The sequence below is a fragment of the Brassica rapa genome, chromosome A07 (assembly GCF_000309985.2).
Source record: "Brassica rapa cultivar Chiifu-401-42 chromosome A07, CAAS_Brap_v3.01, whole genome shotgun sequence".
NCBI classification, from domain to species: Eukaryota; Viridiplantae; Streptophyta; class Magnoliopsida; order Brassicales; family Brassicaceae; genus Brassica; species Brassica rapa.
In genome coordinates, this window is record NC_024801.2 from 20604209 (window position 1) to 20618953 (window position 14745).

The 14745-nt window shown below is 35.6% G+C and overlaps 3 protein-coding genes across 3 annotated transcripts; 1 reads left to right on the plus strand and 2 right to left on the minus strand.

Annotated features, from left to right (window-relative positions):
* Window positions 1–4371: 4371 nt before the first annotated feature.
* LOC103830595 lies at window positions 4372–6868 on the minus strand. Its single transcript, XM_009106408.3, has one exon. It carries the CDS (start codon window positions 5596–5598, stop codon window positions 4582–4584), a length of 1017 nt encoding a protein of 338 aa, XP_009104656.1. The 5' UTR covers window positions 5599–6868; the 3' UTR covers window positions 4372–4581.
* A 230-nt stretch (window positions 6869–7098) lies between these two features.
* LOC103830597 (sm-like protein LSM3B) lies at window positions 7099–8345 on the plus strand. The gene is made up of 3 exons (XM_009106410.3): window positions 7099–7350; window positions 7564–7659; window positions 8090–8345. The coding sequence occupies exons 1-3, from the start codon at window positions 7234–7236 to the stop codon at window positions 8168–8170; spliced, it is 294 nt and encodes a 97-aa protein (XP_009104658.1). The 5' UTR covers window positions 7099–7233; the 3' UTR covers window positions 8171–8345.
* Window positions 8302–14718, minus strand: LOC103830596 (exocyst complex component SEC5A). Its single transcript, XM_009106409.3, has 21 exons — window positions 14176–14718; window positions 13884–14038; window positions 13691–13776; window positions 13392–13586; window positions 13183–13310; window positions 12949–13107; window positions 12713–12817; window positions 12320–12394; window positions 11891–12028; window positions 11613–11798; window positions 11357–11485; window positions 11089–11215; window positions 10794–11004; window positions 10338–10453; window positions 9978–10206; window positions 9665–9758; window positions 9502–9579; window positions 9368–9424; window positions 9089–9238; window positions 8792–9007; window positions 8302–8701 (listed from the first exon to the last, which is right to left on the minus strand). The coding sequence occupies exons 1-21, from the start codon at window positions 14575–14577 to the stop codon at window positions 8489–8491; spliced, it is 3249 nt and encodes a 1082-aa protein (XP_009104657.1). The 5' UTR covers window positions 14578–14718; the 3' UTR covers window positions 8302–8488.
* Window positions 14719–14745: the final 27 nt, after the last annotated feature.

Consider the following 14745-nt stretch of genomic DNA (forward strand, 5'->3'; position numbering starts at 1 on the left):
GGTTAGCAATGTTGATCCTTAATTTAACAAAGATGGGGTGAACACGAACACACAGGAGAAACAAAATTAAACAAACCAAAAACTTTCCAACATAATTTTTGAGATTAGTGACGAACTGACGAATAAATTCTTCACAGCCATCATAGCTCGCAAATTATCCAGTTACCATAATCTTACTGTATCATTTTTTGGGGTGCAATGCAGCGACCATCCTATATTCTGTTATTCTATAACATATGTAAATTTATTAACACAATGGGTGTGATTGGTGACCAAGGGAATAAAGAGAAACACTATATTCTTTAATATTCTTTAAACATTTTACCATTCATGAGAAATAAGTTTTCCTTTTCATTCCTCTTCATTCCTCTATTTGTAGAAAATTATAGAACAAATCAATTCCTCATCAATTTTGATAAGGAACCATCATTCCTTATCATTCCTAAAAATTTATTCATATTCATTTCTTTCATATCCGTTCCTATTGTTCCTATGATGGTTACGAGTCACACCCGATGTAGTTTTGAGGTTATAGTAAAAATGTAGATTCTCAAAGGAAGCACAATTTTTATCTAAGGCTAATTATCAGTCTATTGAGCATATATCGAGCGACATATCGTACATGTGGTAAAAGAATTGGAAATTTACCAGCATCATTAGGATTAAAAAGTAATAATGTTAGATTTGGGATATTTAATGAATTATAGGGAAATGTATTGAAAGGTGGATATATCATACCAGGGACCATCCTTTTGGTAGCTCCTAAAAGCATTGAATATGAATTTTCTACGAAATTATATAATAGCCACTCGATTCTCGCATGGCTCGACCTTATTAGGCCTTAACGTTACAATTTTATCTTATTCTACTTAATAATTTAAAAAATAAATAAATTCTACTTAATAATTTAAAAGTATGTTTATCTGTTGTGAGTCTTTTTCATAGGTGCACTTCATAGTTGAAAACGACCATTATGATAACAGATCTCAAGGATAATATTATGTTACTATATCCTTATATATAAATACATGATTTGCGAGTTTAGAATCATGTTAAAGCCATTTCTCAAAAAAAAAAGAGAGTTTAGAATCATGTTGGGAACTATATTTAAAATAACAGTGTAAGAGTTTGGCATAAAATTAATAAATATTTAAAATATCAGAGACATTAGTGTACAAAAAGAATTATAAAAGCCATCAATTAAGTAATTCAATTATTGATGGGCCAGGGTAAATTTAAGGTGGAAAAAGAATAAGAAGTAACATGCAAGTGGATTGAGAAAGGAGCATGGACCCGTTTAAAAAGAAGAATTTACTGCAGTAAACACCCAAAAAGTGAAAAATGTTTGTGATTTGATCTTTTGTAAGTATATCCTTCTACTTTAATTTTACTTAACTTTTTTTTGATAAAAATAATGCCACTAACATTTTACATAAGGTAATTGAGAAGAGAAAAAGTCAAGTATGCCACTACGATTGATGTAGAGGTTTTCTCTTTATAACCTAGCATATAATTTTTTAATCAGCTGTAGTTACCATCATTACTCGCACGGAAAATCACACACATACACCCACACACACCGATATGTGTGTGCACGGAAAATCACACTCACACTTGCAGTATCTATACACACGAATATGTTTATCAGTGTGCTCCGAACTAATTAATCTTACTCTAATAAGCATCTGTCTCATTTTCCAACGTGGCACTCATATACAAGATTTGATGCTATTTTTGTCAATAACTTTAGAGAGTTGTGAATTGTGAAATTTATCCGTAAACTCTGCACCAATCAGATATATAAATATATATTGGATTAATGAGTTATAGTGACTTATATTTCTTCATGCTAACATATTATGTAATGTACAGAGATTAGTAAAATTAAACTTCAACTATATCAATATATGCCAGCAGAAAACTGATTGACCTAGCTACCACCATTTACTTTTATTTAATACATTTTCTGGTCTTAATTATATAACTTCCTAAGTTAATATAGATATGTCTATTCACACACACACACACATATATATATATATATATATATAATATTTTAAATACGACTGGATAAAAGGTTAAACTGAAAGTCTGAAACTAATAATATTTTCTACAGAAATGTAAATAATCAGCAGCAAATGGTCAGTTGATGAATTCCAAACAAAATCCTTTTCTCTACTTCAGCCATTGAACCAACATAATTTGGTGTGTGTACATACATATATTATTCTCTATATATATGCATACGTAGATGTGTAAACATTATATATTCCATGACGAGTTAATAAAAAATAATTCTACATAGCACGATATATTTAACGGCGGATTTTGGATTCATGTGAAGTTGCTTTGATGTCGTAAATTGTAATTCTCCGTTTTATATACATCCATTTTTAAATGGGTCTTCTATCAACTATGATTATGCATGATACGGTTTAGGTGTCGTTCTTTTCGATATATAACCGACGCATATCTAAGTTGAATTAGAGCCGGAACTTACATGGTTCGACTTGCATGCATAGCGAATAATTACGACTAAACCGAGATACAATGTGAATGTGCAATGGATTGCTTGAAGACTCATGGAGATGATTAAAATGTCTGCATCAGTCTATATTATTATTATATGTTCTACCTAAATACCATGGAGAAAAATGTATATAATAATCTGTACATCAAAGACAAAGCTAATTTAAGAATGGAGGCATTACTTAAGGATCCATAAACCACCCGGAGAACAAAATATATTTGTATAGTTTAAAGAATAAAATAAATAGATTCTGCTGCGAAGAAGATTAAAAATAAAACGAGTGTAAGGCTAGCAATTAATTAAGTAGAACATAGTTTGGCTAAATATTAAAAATTTCAACAAATAAAAAGGATTAATATAAGCGTGGGTGGTCCACATATAGGGCTCATTCATTAAGAACTTGAAAAGTGTAAATCTTGGGATTATTTTTAAGAAAGTTGGTAGATCCATATATAAAGTAAGAGGCATGTATATTATAAAGTGAAATTCAAATTGACGATGAATATTGAGTAGGTGAATTGGTGAATAAAAAAGTCGAGTACAGGGGTGTAAAACAGAATAAGGGGTAAAAAGGAAATAATGGAAAGTAAAAGGGTATAAAAGGAAATATGGAAAATCACATGCCATGTGAGTGATGAGTTAGCTACGCCACTTTGATATTCCCATGTGGTTTTACCTCTCAGTTTATCTGTCTCCAGCTCACCCTTGTGGCTTTCTCTAATTAACTTCATATTTGTTTTTTTCCTATTATCTCTTGTTTTGTTTTGTTTTGTGTACTTTTGTTATTGCTAAAGGCCATTGATTTATCTATGGCAACAAAAAAAGAGAGATACTGTTTCATTTATTTTATGGAAGCTTATCTTTTGAAAAACTTAATCAGGTGGATGACAAAAAAAACTTAATCAGGTGAACATGGCATTAAATGGGTTTAGCGCCAAGTAAAAGATGCTCATAATGATATACTTCTCATTAAAACCATTTCTATAATCTTGTTTGTTAACTAAGAAGTAAGAACTCCTTTTGTAACAAAAAGATTATGGGCAAAGGAAATGAAAAGTAAAAAAGAGAGGAGAGGCTCTTGTGAATAAGGAAAGGTCAAAAGAGGTGAAAGAGAGAAACAAACAAAAGCCACCTTCACATTCTTCTTTGCCCTTTTTTGTGTGAATTTCGATCACACATTTCATGTTTTTACTTTTTTTACTTTTCCCTTCAATTTTGTACATATTAAGAAAATGTTTGATTTTGAACAAAAAAAAGGCTTGATAAAATTGTCGTATGGAATTTGCATTTATCATTCATGTGGGTCTAAAAATCAGTAAGAATAAAGTTTGGGCCGAGCTTCTAGTTTTCTATTTGTATTTTCTCTTTTATTCATCTATAAAAAATGAGAGTCTGCATAAATTGAGATTTGTTTGGAACATTTATAAATTGAAATTTTCCAAAGCCAACTACATTTCCTTTGATTTGTTTCTTTCAGTAAAACTGTAAGGAAGATTCAAAAAAGAAAAGAAAATCATCAATCACCTAAAAAGCTCATTAGAGAGAATCAATTCCTCAAAGGAAGAAAGCTAAGTTAGAGCAGTCATTTGAGAAGTTACTCTATGTTCTTGTCCCTTTCACATAGTTACTCTCTCTTGTTGTCCCTTTCACTGACTCACTGATACTTACATGACATAACTAAAAGCATACAGAACCACTTCCTATATATGGAAAAAGATAAACCAAGAATGTTACATGAGCATATATGAAAACATATCTTTACCTCCAACTTTTCAACTTTTATCTTTATTACAATAAAAAATGCCTAATGGTAACTTAAGCAAACAATTACGATAGTGATATATAATTGTGAAAACATATATTTGCCTCAAAATTTTCAACTTTTAGCTTTATTACAATAAATAATGTCTAATGGTAAACTTAAGCAAACATTTAGATACTGACATATAATTGTTACCACTTCTTGATGTCACATTGGTCATAATTATAGTTTCTTTAATCAAAGTTGAAGCTACATAATTTGATCAAGAAAGTCTAATCTCCAGGGTTCTTCAGAATCTAGCACCCAATTCAACTCCTCTCAATTCCAGTTTCATCTTTTCATTCTCAAGTTTCATATTTTCATTTTCCATCCTCATTATTTGGAGCTTTTGGTCTCTTTTTTGACTAAACCTCTCCCACTTGATTCTTTGTCTCTCGAGCTCCATCAACTCAGCTTGAATCTGGAGCTTGCGTTCTTCTAACTCCAAAGACTTAGACTCGGTCCACTGCTTATGTAAGTGAGGAACATATCCCTTGTTAGCATGATTAGGATGACCGAGATCTTCATGGTTCTGGCTTCGTCTTAATCTCTTCAATGCACCACCTAAGGAGACTCCACGATCCCCACAATCCATTTGAGACATGTTGTGTTCCTCACAGTCGACAAGATCTTCATTTTGGTGTTTCCCATGTCCATCATCATCACGGCATCTGATCCTCAGGGATCGCTGTAACGCAGGGTCATGAGGCAAATTCAACCTGTTCCCATTATGGTACGAGCACATCTCTTCGTAGAAAAGATGTTTTGAGCTCATGATCTTCCTAACTTCATCTTTCTCTTTCTCATCCAAGTAACCAATCTTATCCAAGAGCGAAGGATTCTCAACGACATCGCAACAAGTTCCTCTACCAAGCATCTCATTAAGCTTCTTGTAACGTTTATTAAGATCATTGAACTTATCCTCACATTGCTGCGGCGAGACATGGTAACCCCTTTCGTCCATGACTTCAGAAACTGTTCTCCATTTACCTTTCCTTGCATGTTTATGATCGTCCTCATCGAGGTAAGAAAGAGTAGTTATCATCAGCTTCACCATCTTATACATCCATTTCACACGTCCCCAAGGAGAGCTATTCTTGGACTTGTTATGACCATCACCATCTTCTTCTTGGCTCGTCCATCCATGGCCATTGTTGTACTCGGTCACTGGCAAGTTATGATGAACACTCGGAGTCATCAAAGGAAAAGGAAGGCTAAAGCCCTTGTGTTGACGACGATCCATAACATTTGAACCAAGATCGCTCATGTAAGAGCCTTGAAAATCTTGATTAGGTTTAATCAAGAACAAGAGACTAATCCGAGAAAACTCTATCAAGCCTAAACTATACAAACTTGGAATGAAGACTCTTAGATCAAACGAATATTAAACTCAAGAGCATAACAGATGATTCTAATTGTTAAACATAAAAGATTGTCAAGCACAAAAAACTGGTAACCAATACTCATCTTTAGAGAAATAGCATTCCAAGCCGAGAATCTAGGGGTTTTGAGATGAAACAAGAGAGACAATGCGTGTGGCCAGCACAAATCTTTGAGGATCACGAAAGAAATTTATATTTGTGACAACTGACAAATGTTATTCATATCCAATGTATCAGAAGATATCTGGGACCCATCTATCAAATTGCTTTTGTTTATTTTCAAACCTTTTAATTTATTTCCATACTTTTAATGCATGTAGTACAAATCTGAAAGGTGTACGTTTTTAATAAAATATAAATAAATTAATGTTTATTCTAAAATTTTAACTATAGTAACAATGACAACTATGAAATTTGTTTCTTTGTTAGATAAATTTCTTTCCAAATTCAAATTTTAATATTATTAATAAATTTATATTTACTAGTTTTGAATATACAGAAGTACATGTGACTTTTCTCTCTTATCTTTTCATACAAGTATACACATACAATATTTCAATATTGAATTATAACAAACTTAGTGTTATTTAGTTCCCATTTTGTTGGGGGTATAGACCAATGTTTTCTAAAATGATTTTTTTTTTGGGTCATGGGTCAAAGATATTTCGATCAAGTTTAATCTGGTTCAACCAAAGTCAATTTAATGATATTTTATAAATAATATGCATATCAAATAATATATTTCACTAACCAAAATGTTTTAAAAACTTAAAATAACAATCTGAAAATGTAAGACAAATTATAAAATAATTTAATTGTTTAAAATCAATACAAAAAAACACATTTAAATTTAATTCTCCATGTCATCATCACTCCAAATCTTTTTCACATTTAAAATAAATCATGTAAACTTAGTTCTTATTTGTTCGTGTAATGAAAATCAAGAATAAATACAATTTCGTGAATGTTAATGTTTGAATTATTAAAATTTTCATGGACATATAATAATTTTTAAACAAAGTGAGAAGTAGACATAAATAATATCTTAATGTAAAGATTTAAGGTTGTGAACCTTGTGTGAGTTGCAGAAACGGAAAAAAACATGAGTTATGTTGCTTTATTATTTTTTTATAATCTTTATTTATATTTTTAAAAACGAAAATTTAGTTATTTTATTTACAAAATTTTGGTTTATACACGAACCTATTTGGCTAATTCATTGGATTGCTGGTTTCCGGATTTTTAACGGTCTGATACGAATTTTTAACCAGTCCAACTTTAGTTGGGTTTTACTATTAACTCAATCCGGACTAGTCTCCGGTTGATTGTTTAACCGGGTTCGACCACCGGTCCCGTTCAGGTTTAAAAACACTAGTATAAGGCTTTATTTAACTACATGGGCCTTATCCAGATTTCTTTTTCAAGTGTCTGTAAATAGCCGCCGTGAGATCAGAGTGTGTATCCGGTCAATAATCGAAACCCTCGGAGAAGGTTTTATTCAGCTGTGAACTTCTTACACAATGTCCGGCGAGGAAGATGCCACTGTAAGGGAGCCACTAGATCTGATTCGTCTGAGTCTAGACGAGAGAATCTATGTCAAGCTCCGCTCAGACCGCGAGCTTCGCGGCAAGCTTCACGTACGTTTTCTCTTTGCCCTGAAAGTCTTTGGTTTTTTCTTTAGAAAGTTTCGAACTTTAGTTAAGGGTTCTCGAGCTATGGCGATTAGCTGTAAGTGGGTTGTAATGTTTTGATGGATGGAAACCTCAATTTCGGACAAAGTTATTAACTTTTGAAAGATTCCGACACTCTTTTTAAGTTAGGTTTGATTTTGTTTTGTTTATCCTGAGCAGGCGTTTGATCAGCATTTGAATATGATTCTGGGTGATGTTGAAGAAGTTATCACAACAGTAGAAATCGATGACGAGACATACGAAGAGATTGTCCGGGTACTTGCTTTTTGTTTTCCTTAAACTCAATACGCTTTATGTTATATTATATAGTTTTTGATGGATATTTGGGGAGAAAATATCTCAAGTTAATGTTCAAAAAAAAAAAAAAAAGATATCTCAAGTTAAGGATGATGATATTAGACAACAAATGTAGAAATGTCTTTTAGCTTTTCAAATTCTTTTCGCCAATATAAATAATTTCACCCCGAGTGAGTCTGTGTACTACATTTACTTAGCTGCCCTAGTTTAGACGCTTAACAAAAAGTGGAGACTACTGATTAGCTTTTCTCTGTAATGAAGTCTCTTTCCACGGGCATATTAGCGTGGTGAGACTCCTCTAGTTTCTGATCTGACTAGGTATAAGTGGTGGTGGGTTTAGTCTTCTGCTGTATATATGATTTGGTTTTGTTGCTATCTCTGGTTGCAGACGACAAAGCGCAATATTCAGTTTCTATTTGTTAGAGGAGATGGAGTGATATTGGTGTCTCCACCACTGAGGACAACTTGAGTTAAACATCAAATCTGAAGCCTAAGTTAAAAGTTAATCAACTACTGCTTTAAACGAAGATGTCTTAGTGACTAACGTGTCGTTCAAAACACAAAAGGCTTAAAGAAGCTATGTTGCTTTCGAATACTCCCCCCTCTCAACTCCTTTGGTTTACCTATTTTTCATCGTGGGACCATTCTTGATTACAAGCAAATCATCTGAGTTTTATAAGTAAAGACAAGTTGTTAAGAAGCGCAACAAACATACCAAACAAACAAAGAAATATTGATGCAAAAAACGTTATTTAAAAAGAAAAACCAAAGAATTGGTGGTGTCTTTTTATCTTCGTCTCGGTCGGGCATGAACCGGAGAACCTGAGGACTGTGAGCCTCTGTAGTTTCTGCTTGGAGAATCCATCGAGACTCTGTACGCAGTTTTGGGTAGTGTAGGCGTTGGCTCTACCGGGACCGACTCTGCAAAGCATGCCGTGTTCAGACGAGTTCTCTCCATTTCTGTTTGTAGCAATTCGCTTGAGTACTGTTTCGTTAGAGCCTGTTCACAAAAACAAACACGAGTTTAAGAATTAAGTTCGATTAAGAATATGTTGGAAAGAGTTTTTAAGGGGAATAAAAGGATGTTTACGAGGAGGTCGTCTGCTGAAATAGATGATCCTTGTCTGTCATCTGAAACTGTGTCTTCGCTGCCACGAGTTGGTCTGCGGTTATGCCCTGGAGTGGTCTCAACTGCTTCACTGATGCTCTCTATAGCAATCTCCAACACGGTTCCTTGTAGAGTTTTAAGAGACGCGGTTGCATCGCTTGTAAAATATAGATTCAGTACCGTCTCAAAATATTCAAGCTGCATCAGTTGTGCAAATATCACAATTAACAATCATGATTCTACAAAGTTTCTCTTATGGTGAAAAGAACAAGAAGTTACCTCAAACATGAGTTGGCAGAAACCGTTTGCATCAATTGAACTCAGATCATTTGTTCTGTTTTCTTCTACAAGACTGAGAAAAGTGTCGACTAGACCTTCGATCAGGACGCCAAGAATCTTGTCCAGCAGTGGTTTTGCACCCGCAAAGACCTGCAGTTTACAAAATTAGTAGGGCTCACACTACAAACACTGTCGTGTCAATGTCACACACGAGGAAACACAATAAAATATTAAAAGTTTAGAGAAGCACAAATCATTTTTGAATATAAGAAGCAATACCTCTGCATGGACAGCTACAAGAGTGTGCAAGAGCTCAACAGCCGCATCTCGTATTCCCTGACAGAATGAAGCACATATATTAAGTGATTATATTTTTCTTTATAGACATAAAGAGGTGACTGGAGATTTCTTACTTTGACTTGAGGTGCTGATCCCCACTGAATACCAGAGTCCAGCAAGTAATTGGTGGCAGCTGTTCTTATCAAATTTGCCTAAATAAATGTAAAATTCTCGGAAATTTCAGTTCCATTTGTAACAAGTTGCGAAAGCATTCTTAGGCAAACCCAGACAAAATACCTTAGCAAAAGTGTAATGCTCGAGAACCTTCTCTCCGAGACCAGAGAAAGACATAATTAGATCTTGAAGATCGCTGCTGTCTTCATCATTGTCCCTGAGAAAAAATGAAAATAAATGAAGCCTTACTCTTGTGTTCAAAAAACAAAAAAATGAAGCCTTACTCTAGTAAACGTTAACACCATACATCAATTCATCCAGGAGAGGCAAGTTTCTTATTATAACCAGGTTAAGTCATTTAACCATAAACGAGTACCACTTAGAGAAGAGGATAACTATGAAAAGCACTAATGAGGTCAAGTAAGCAAAGACCAACCTAGACTGCAACCAGGTGTATTTGAACTTGTTGTAAAGCTCTGAAGCAAGTTCATCTTTGCAGTAACCTATATTACTTAAGACCATCAACAACCTCCTGTGAGGATCGACAACACTTCCGTAGGTGTTAGCTGATGGTACTTCCTGTTGATCATCAGAATATCCGTTTTTCCAATCCTCTCGTGTTGAAGTGCTTTGGGAAAGATCAGCAGCAATTTGCTCCAGGTGAGCTGATACATGGGGAAAACAAATTAGCACATCAACTTAATAGCTGCATAGTGTGTGCATTTTCCTGCATCCATGCGTCTATCAACGAGGGCATTTGCACATGGATACCATGAAGGATGTTGAAGAGTCGTACCAGCAAAATCGAGAAAGCAGTTAAGAAAAGCCATTCTAACAGATATCAGGATCTCCTCAATCTGCGCAAACATATCTTCTGATTTGGCAGCTTCACCTTTGACAGACAAAATCATCCTGAAAAAAGATACACACATATCAACATCCAAATGAAGTATCACATCGCACACAAGTCATTTGTAATTATGAACAAGCTAGAGGCAGCCCCTAGAGCAACAACTAATGACTGATATAGTTCTGTTTTATCGAATGTATAGGGATAAGACTAAAAGCCCGAAGGTATTCTACTGGAAATATAGATTTCTTGAACAACTAACACAACAAATAGCAAAGACTGTGTTTGCACATATCAACTTCCATGAAAATAAATAAACAGCAATAGTGCCCTCACTATTTGTAGTACACCAGACAGTGCAACTGTTTTATATACGTTTAACAAAATACACTTGAAACTTACAGATTGATTTGTTCCATCCCGGAGACAATAACTGAACGGAATGCAAGAGGCAAGTATGAGATGGCATATGGAGATCTATTCCTTTCGAGAATAGAAACAGGGACCCACGTCTCCTCTTTTGATATTCCTTCCGTGGATGCCCTCATCCAAGAGCAAAGCCTTTGGATATAAATCTTAGTGATTTCCGCCTGGACTTTTCTTAGTGCGACAACTGCCATAGCCAAAACGCATACACAGCAACTCAGTATACTTTAATTTAAACATCAAGCTCAAGCTTCAGAAGAATTTCAAATACCAGCACTGTGGGGAGCTGAATCTTTGGTTTCAAAAGATTGACATGCTTTTGATACTTCGTTAATGGCATCACTCATAAAGGGGCGGAGAATACATGATTCATCAAAATCACAAAATGTGCTGTGAACCTACAACAGCCGTAATCATGAAAAGAGAATATTTAGAACCAAGTTATGGTACATATACGGCGGGGTTTCCCGTTCCAATATGAAGAGAAGCTTCACTGGAAAGGTCAATGAATAGAAAATATAAAAATAAAAATAAACCACCTTAGCTTCATAGACAGATATAGTCTTGCGTATCATGGCAGCAACTTCTTCCAAAGAATGAGTTGAATACCTTGCCTCTGTGACTTTCTCCTCAGCTTTATTGGCTGAACTATCAGTAACTTGGGAGGACTGGACATATAAGAATTTAAATTTAAATTCAAATGAAGGTATCACCCTCAGCATATGGGATAATAACTACAGAATTAATCTACTCTTGGGGCAGCATAGGTATGTAAGCAGAAAGGACAGCTGATACCTTGGCAAATTTTCCACTGAAAACTGATATAGCTGTTTTCCAGAACAAAGGGATATGATGCACAAGCACAGCAGTCAACCTTTTGATGTATCTCCCCTTCAACGCATCAATCTCTTCGCTGGGAAACTCCACTGATTGTGGGTCAACTTGAACTTCATTATTTTCATTAGAAGAGGCAGCATCTGACTAAACGATTTAAAAACACATATTATCACCTACAGAACTGAATCTCAAATGATCTTCAAATGATATTTAGCTATTCTCATTGTTCGACTCACATATGGAACGACATTTTGTTGAATCTGTTGCCACTTCGCATCCGAGATGGCTCTCTCATGAGTCTCATTCCGCAAAATTTCCACCCTTGCTTCATGATCATATGTACACTTCTCAAGCAAGCCGTGTATTCTATGATTCTGGTAAATTAAAGAGCCCAGCAAAATGGCGTTATGGAGATACCACAATGATTGTAACAAAAAGTGTGGGAGACACACATACACATACACAAACACACAAGTTTAATATGTGTGTGTTTCCCAATTCTGTAGAGGTGCTATGCTAATAGTGAAGACAGCAATCATAAAGAAACACATAAATGATTTTACAAGCTAAGCGCCATTCAGATACTCGAAGTAGATATATTAGGAAACTGGATACTACGCAAAACATAGTAAGATGAAGTAAAAGTTATCTTCGAATATACCAACCTCAACATTCAGATAATGCCACACAGGATCCGATTCGGGTTCCAGCTCCAGCAAAAGCCTCACAGTGTTTTCCAGCTAAAGTGAAGCAAAATACAGTTGACATGAATGTGTCAAGCCTGCTTTCTCAAAGTTATCAAGAGGAAATATGCAGAAATCAAGTAAATGGATCTATAACTAAGGAAAAAATTAGTCATTTTGATGTATAAACCTGGAAAATTTGAAAAAGGGAAATATTTTAATGCAAGTTAAAACTGATGACAGCAGATAAGATGAACAAGAGTCTGAAATGTTGACTTGATAGCAGTATTATGCATTTGGTGAATATTTGAATGAAGAATTGTTCAATTCAAATACTACTTGGCATTAGGATTAAATGGATAATAACTGACATACACTTGTAAAGTCTATCTTTGGATCTTCCATTGACTTGTAAAGGGTGCCTTTAAATTCCAGCATAATTTTCTCAACCTCCTCGAGTACACGCTTGAGTATATTTACCTGAAAACAGCTTGTTTTTCTAAGTTGTCAAGAGCTTCGTTATGAAGTAAACAAAATCGTAATAAAGGAAAAAGATTCAGTGCTTATAGGAAAATGAATAGCATTTGTCTCAAGAGAAAATTTAGGCATACGTGAGAAGGGAGAGCAATAGATTTCGCTTTCTTGTATTCTCGAACTGCCAAATCATATTCACCCTTGCTAATACTGTTACGAATGATACTGGGTAAGTTGAAGAGTGTCCGGAACCTCTGAAGCATTCCTTGTACAGACCTGATTTTCTCAGCTTGAGCCTAAAAATGATTGTGAAAAGGGCTTCAAAACAAGTTGGAAAGAGGTTCAAAAATCCAGAATCAGACCACACCAACCTGTCTCTCAAAAAGAGGTTCAAATGCACGAGTGGCCCTTGATGTCACACTTTTCATACAATTGAACAGATGAGTAGTTCCTGACCCTTCCGGATCTGATTCAATCCGCTTCAGTTTGGCCTCAATATCTATTAAGAAAATCAATAGTCTAGACATCAGCATGATAGAAGAAGACAAATCATCCAGTTAGTGAAATAATATATACATACCATCAATTGTTGTTTTACACGAGACGAAGCAGTCAAAATTGTCTTTCACCAATTGTTTCTTTTGCAAATTTCGACCCTTTAAGTCACTTTTCAGGCCAAGGGCACCAGCCTCCAAATCTGCTGCACTTGTGTGTTGGTGGATGCGGGAAAGAAACAGCTTCGGATCGAAATTATCAGAGAAGTATATCAATTTCTCTGCAAATAATCCAAAGAGGTTAAATAGAATTTAGCGAACTAGAAATAGAAGCCCTCCAAAAAATCGAAGTTACTTGTAACAGCTACTATTCAACAAGACATACCGCGAAGTGTGTTATCCACTTTCTCAGATTTTGATGGGCTGCCTGACCTCTCAGTGATTAATCTCAGTGTCTTGTTGTCTATTATCCTATATAATTCACAAAGCAAGGTTAGGATAAGACCTCCCATATCAATGTCAGAGAATAAAAACTCTTGACTAGTTTTCAAAGTAAGCAAAACAAATAAAGCAAATACCCTAATTTAAGCGGGTCAATACATTCCATCCCACGAGGGAGTGACTGCAAACTAGTGAGAACCACTTTCTTGCCAGGTGCAGGCGCCTTATCCTCTAGTTTCTGAACCACAGGTGCAGTTCTTGATTCCCGCATATCACGAACCCTACGTGCAAGCTGCCATAACAGAATGTCATCGAAATGCACATCTCTCCAATTGAAAATTCCACATAACGTCATCCTCCTAACTTCTACCATCACTAAGGCTCTCTAACATACATCAAATCCACTCTTGAATCAAAGAGATAACGTACCTCAGCTTCATTGACACGTTTCCAGCAATCAGGCTCCTCACCATCCCAAGCCCCATCATCCTCCTTCTTCGCTCTCCCTCCTCTCTCCCTCACATCGCTGCCTCTCCCTTTCCCCGCGCCACCACCACCACCAGTCTCCCGATCCCTCTCCAAGTCATCGTCCCCGCTCGAAATGCTGAGCAATTCCACCTCCGACTCGTCGTCGTCGTCCATCGAAGGCTTCCTAGCAGCCGCGGCTGCGGATTTCTTCGGAGGAGCGGGCTTCTGCTGACGCGGCTGCTGCACTAGGTTGGCGACGGGCTTGCGGGAGGAAGAGGAAGGAGGCTTCTGGTAGGTGAGATCTCTCTGAGATTGCTCCTTCAACGCCATCTGAAGAAGCTCGTCTTCGTCGTCGCTGGACATGATTCGCTGATCAGATGATGATGATGATGATCGCTTGAGCTCTAGTCGTTGAGATCTGATGAGAGGTTTCGATTGGTTTTGGGAGACTCCAGTTTTGTGATTTTGTGTGACTTTTTCTTTTATTTTTTTTTTGTTTCCGGAAATATATTTGCAAAAAAAAAAATATAT

Excerpts from the sequence above, each read along its gene's own strand:
- LOC103830595 (XM_009106408.3), bottom strand. The coding sequence starts at position 5,598 with ATGAGCGATCTTGGTTCAAATGTTATGGATCGTCGTCAACACAAGGGC.
- LOC103830597 (XM_009106410.3), top strand. The coding sequence starts at position 7,234 with ATGTCCGGCGAGGAAGATGCCACTGTAAGGGAGCCACTAGATCTGATT. Across the intron at positions 7,351-7,563 it reads AGCTTCGCGGCAAGCTTCAC|GCGTTTGATCAGCATTTGAA; the intron begins GTACGTTTTCTC and ends TATCCTGAGCAG. Across the intron at positions 7,660-8,089 it reads CATACGAAGAGATTGTCCGG|ACGACAAAGCGCAATATTCA; the intron begins GTACTTGCTTTT and ends CTCTGGTTGCAG.
- LOC103830596 (XM_009106409.3), bottom strand. The coding sequence starts at position 14,577 with ATGTCCAGCGACGACGAAGACGAGCTTCTTCAGATGGCGTTGAAGGAG. Across the intron at positions 11,486-11,612 it reads TCAGTGGAAAATTTGCCAAG|TCCTCCCAAGTTACTGATAG; the intron begins GTATCAGCTGTC and ends TTATATGTCCAG. Across the intron at positions 8,702-8,791 it reads TTTCAGCAGACGACCTCCTC|GCTCTAACGAAACAGTACTC; the intron begins GTAAACATCCTT and ends TTTTGTGAACAG.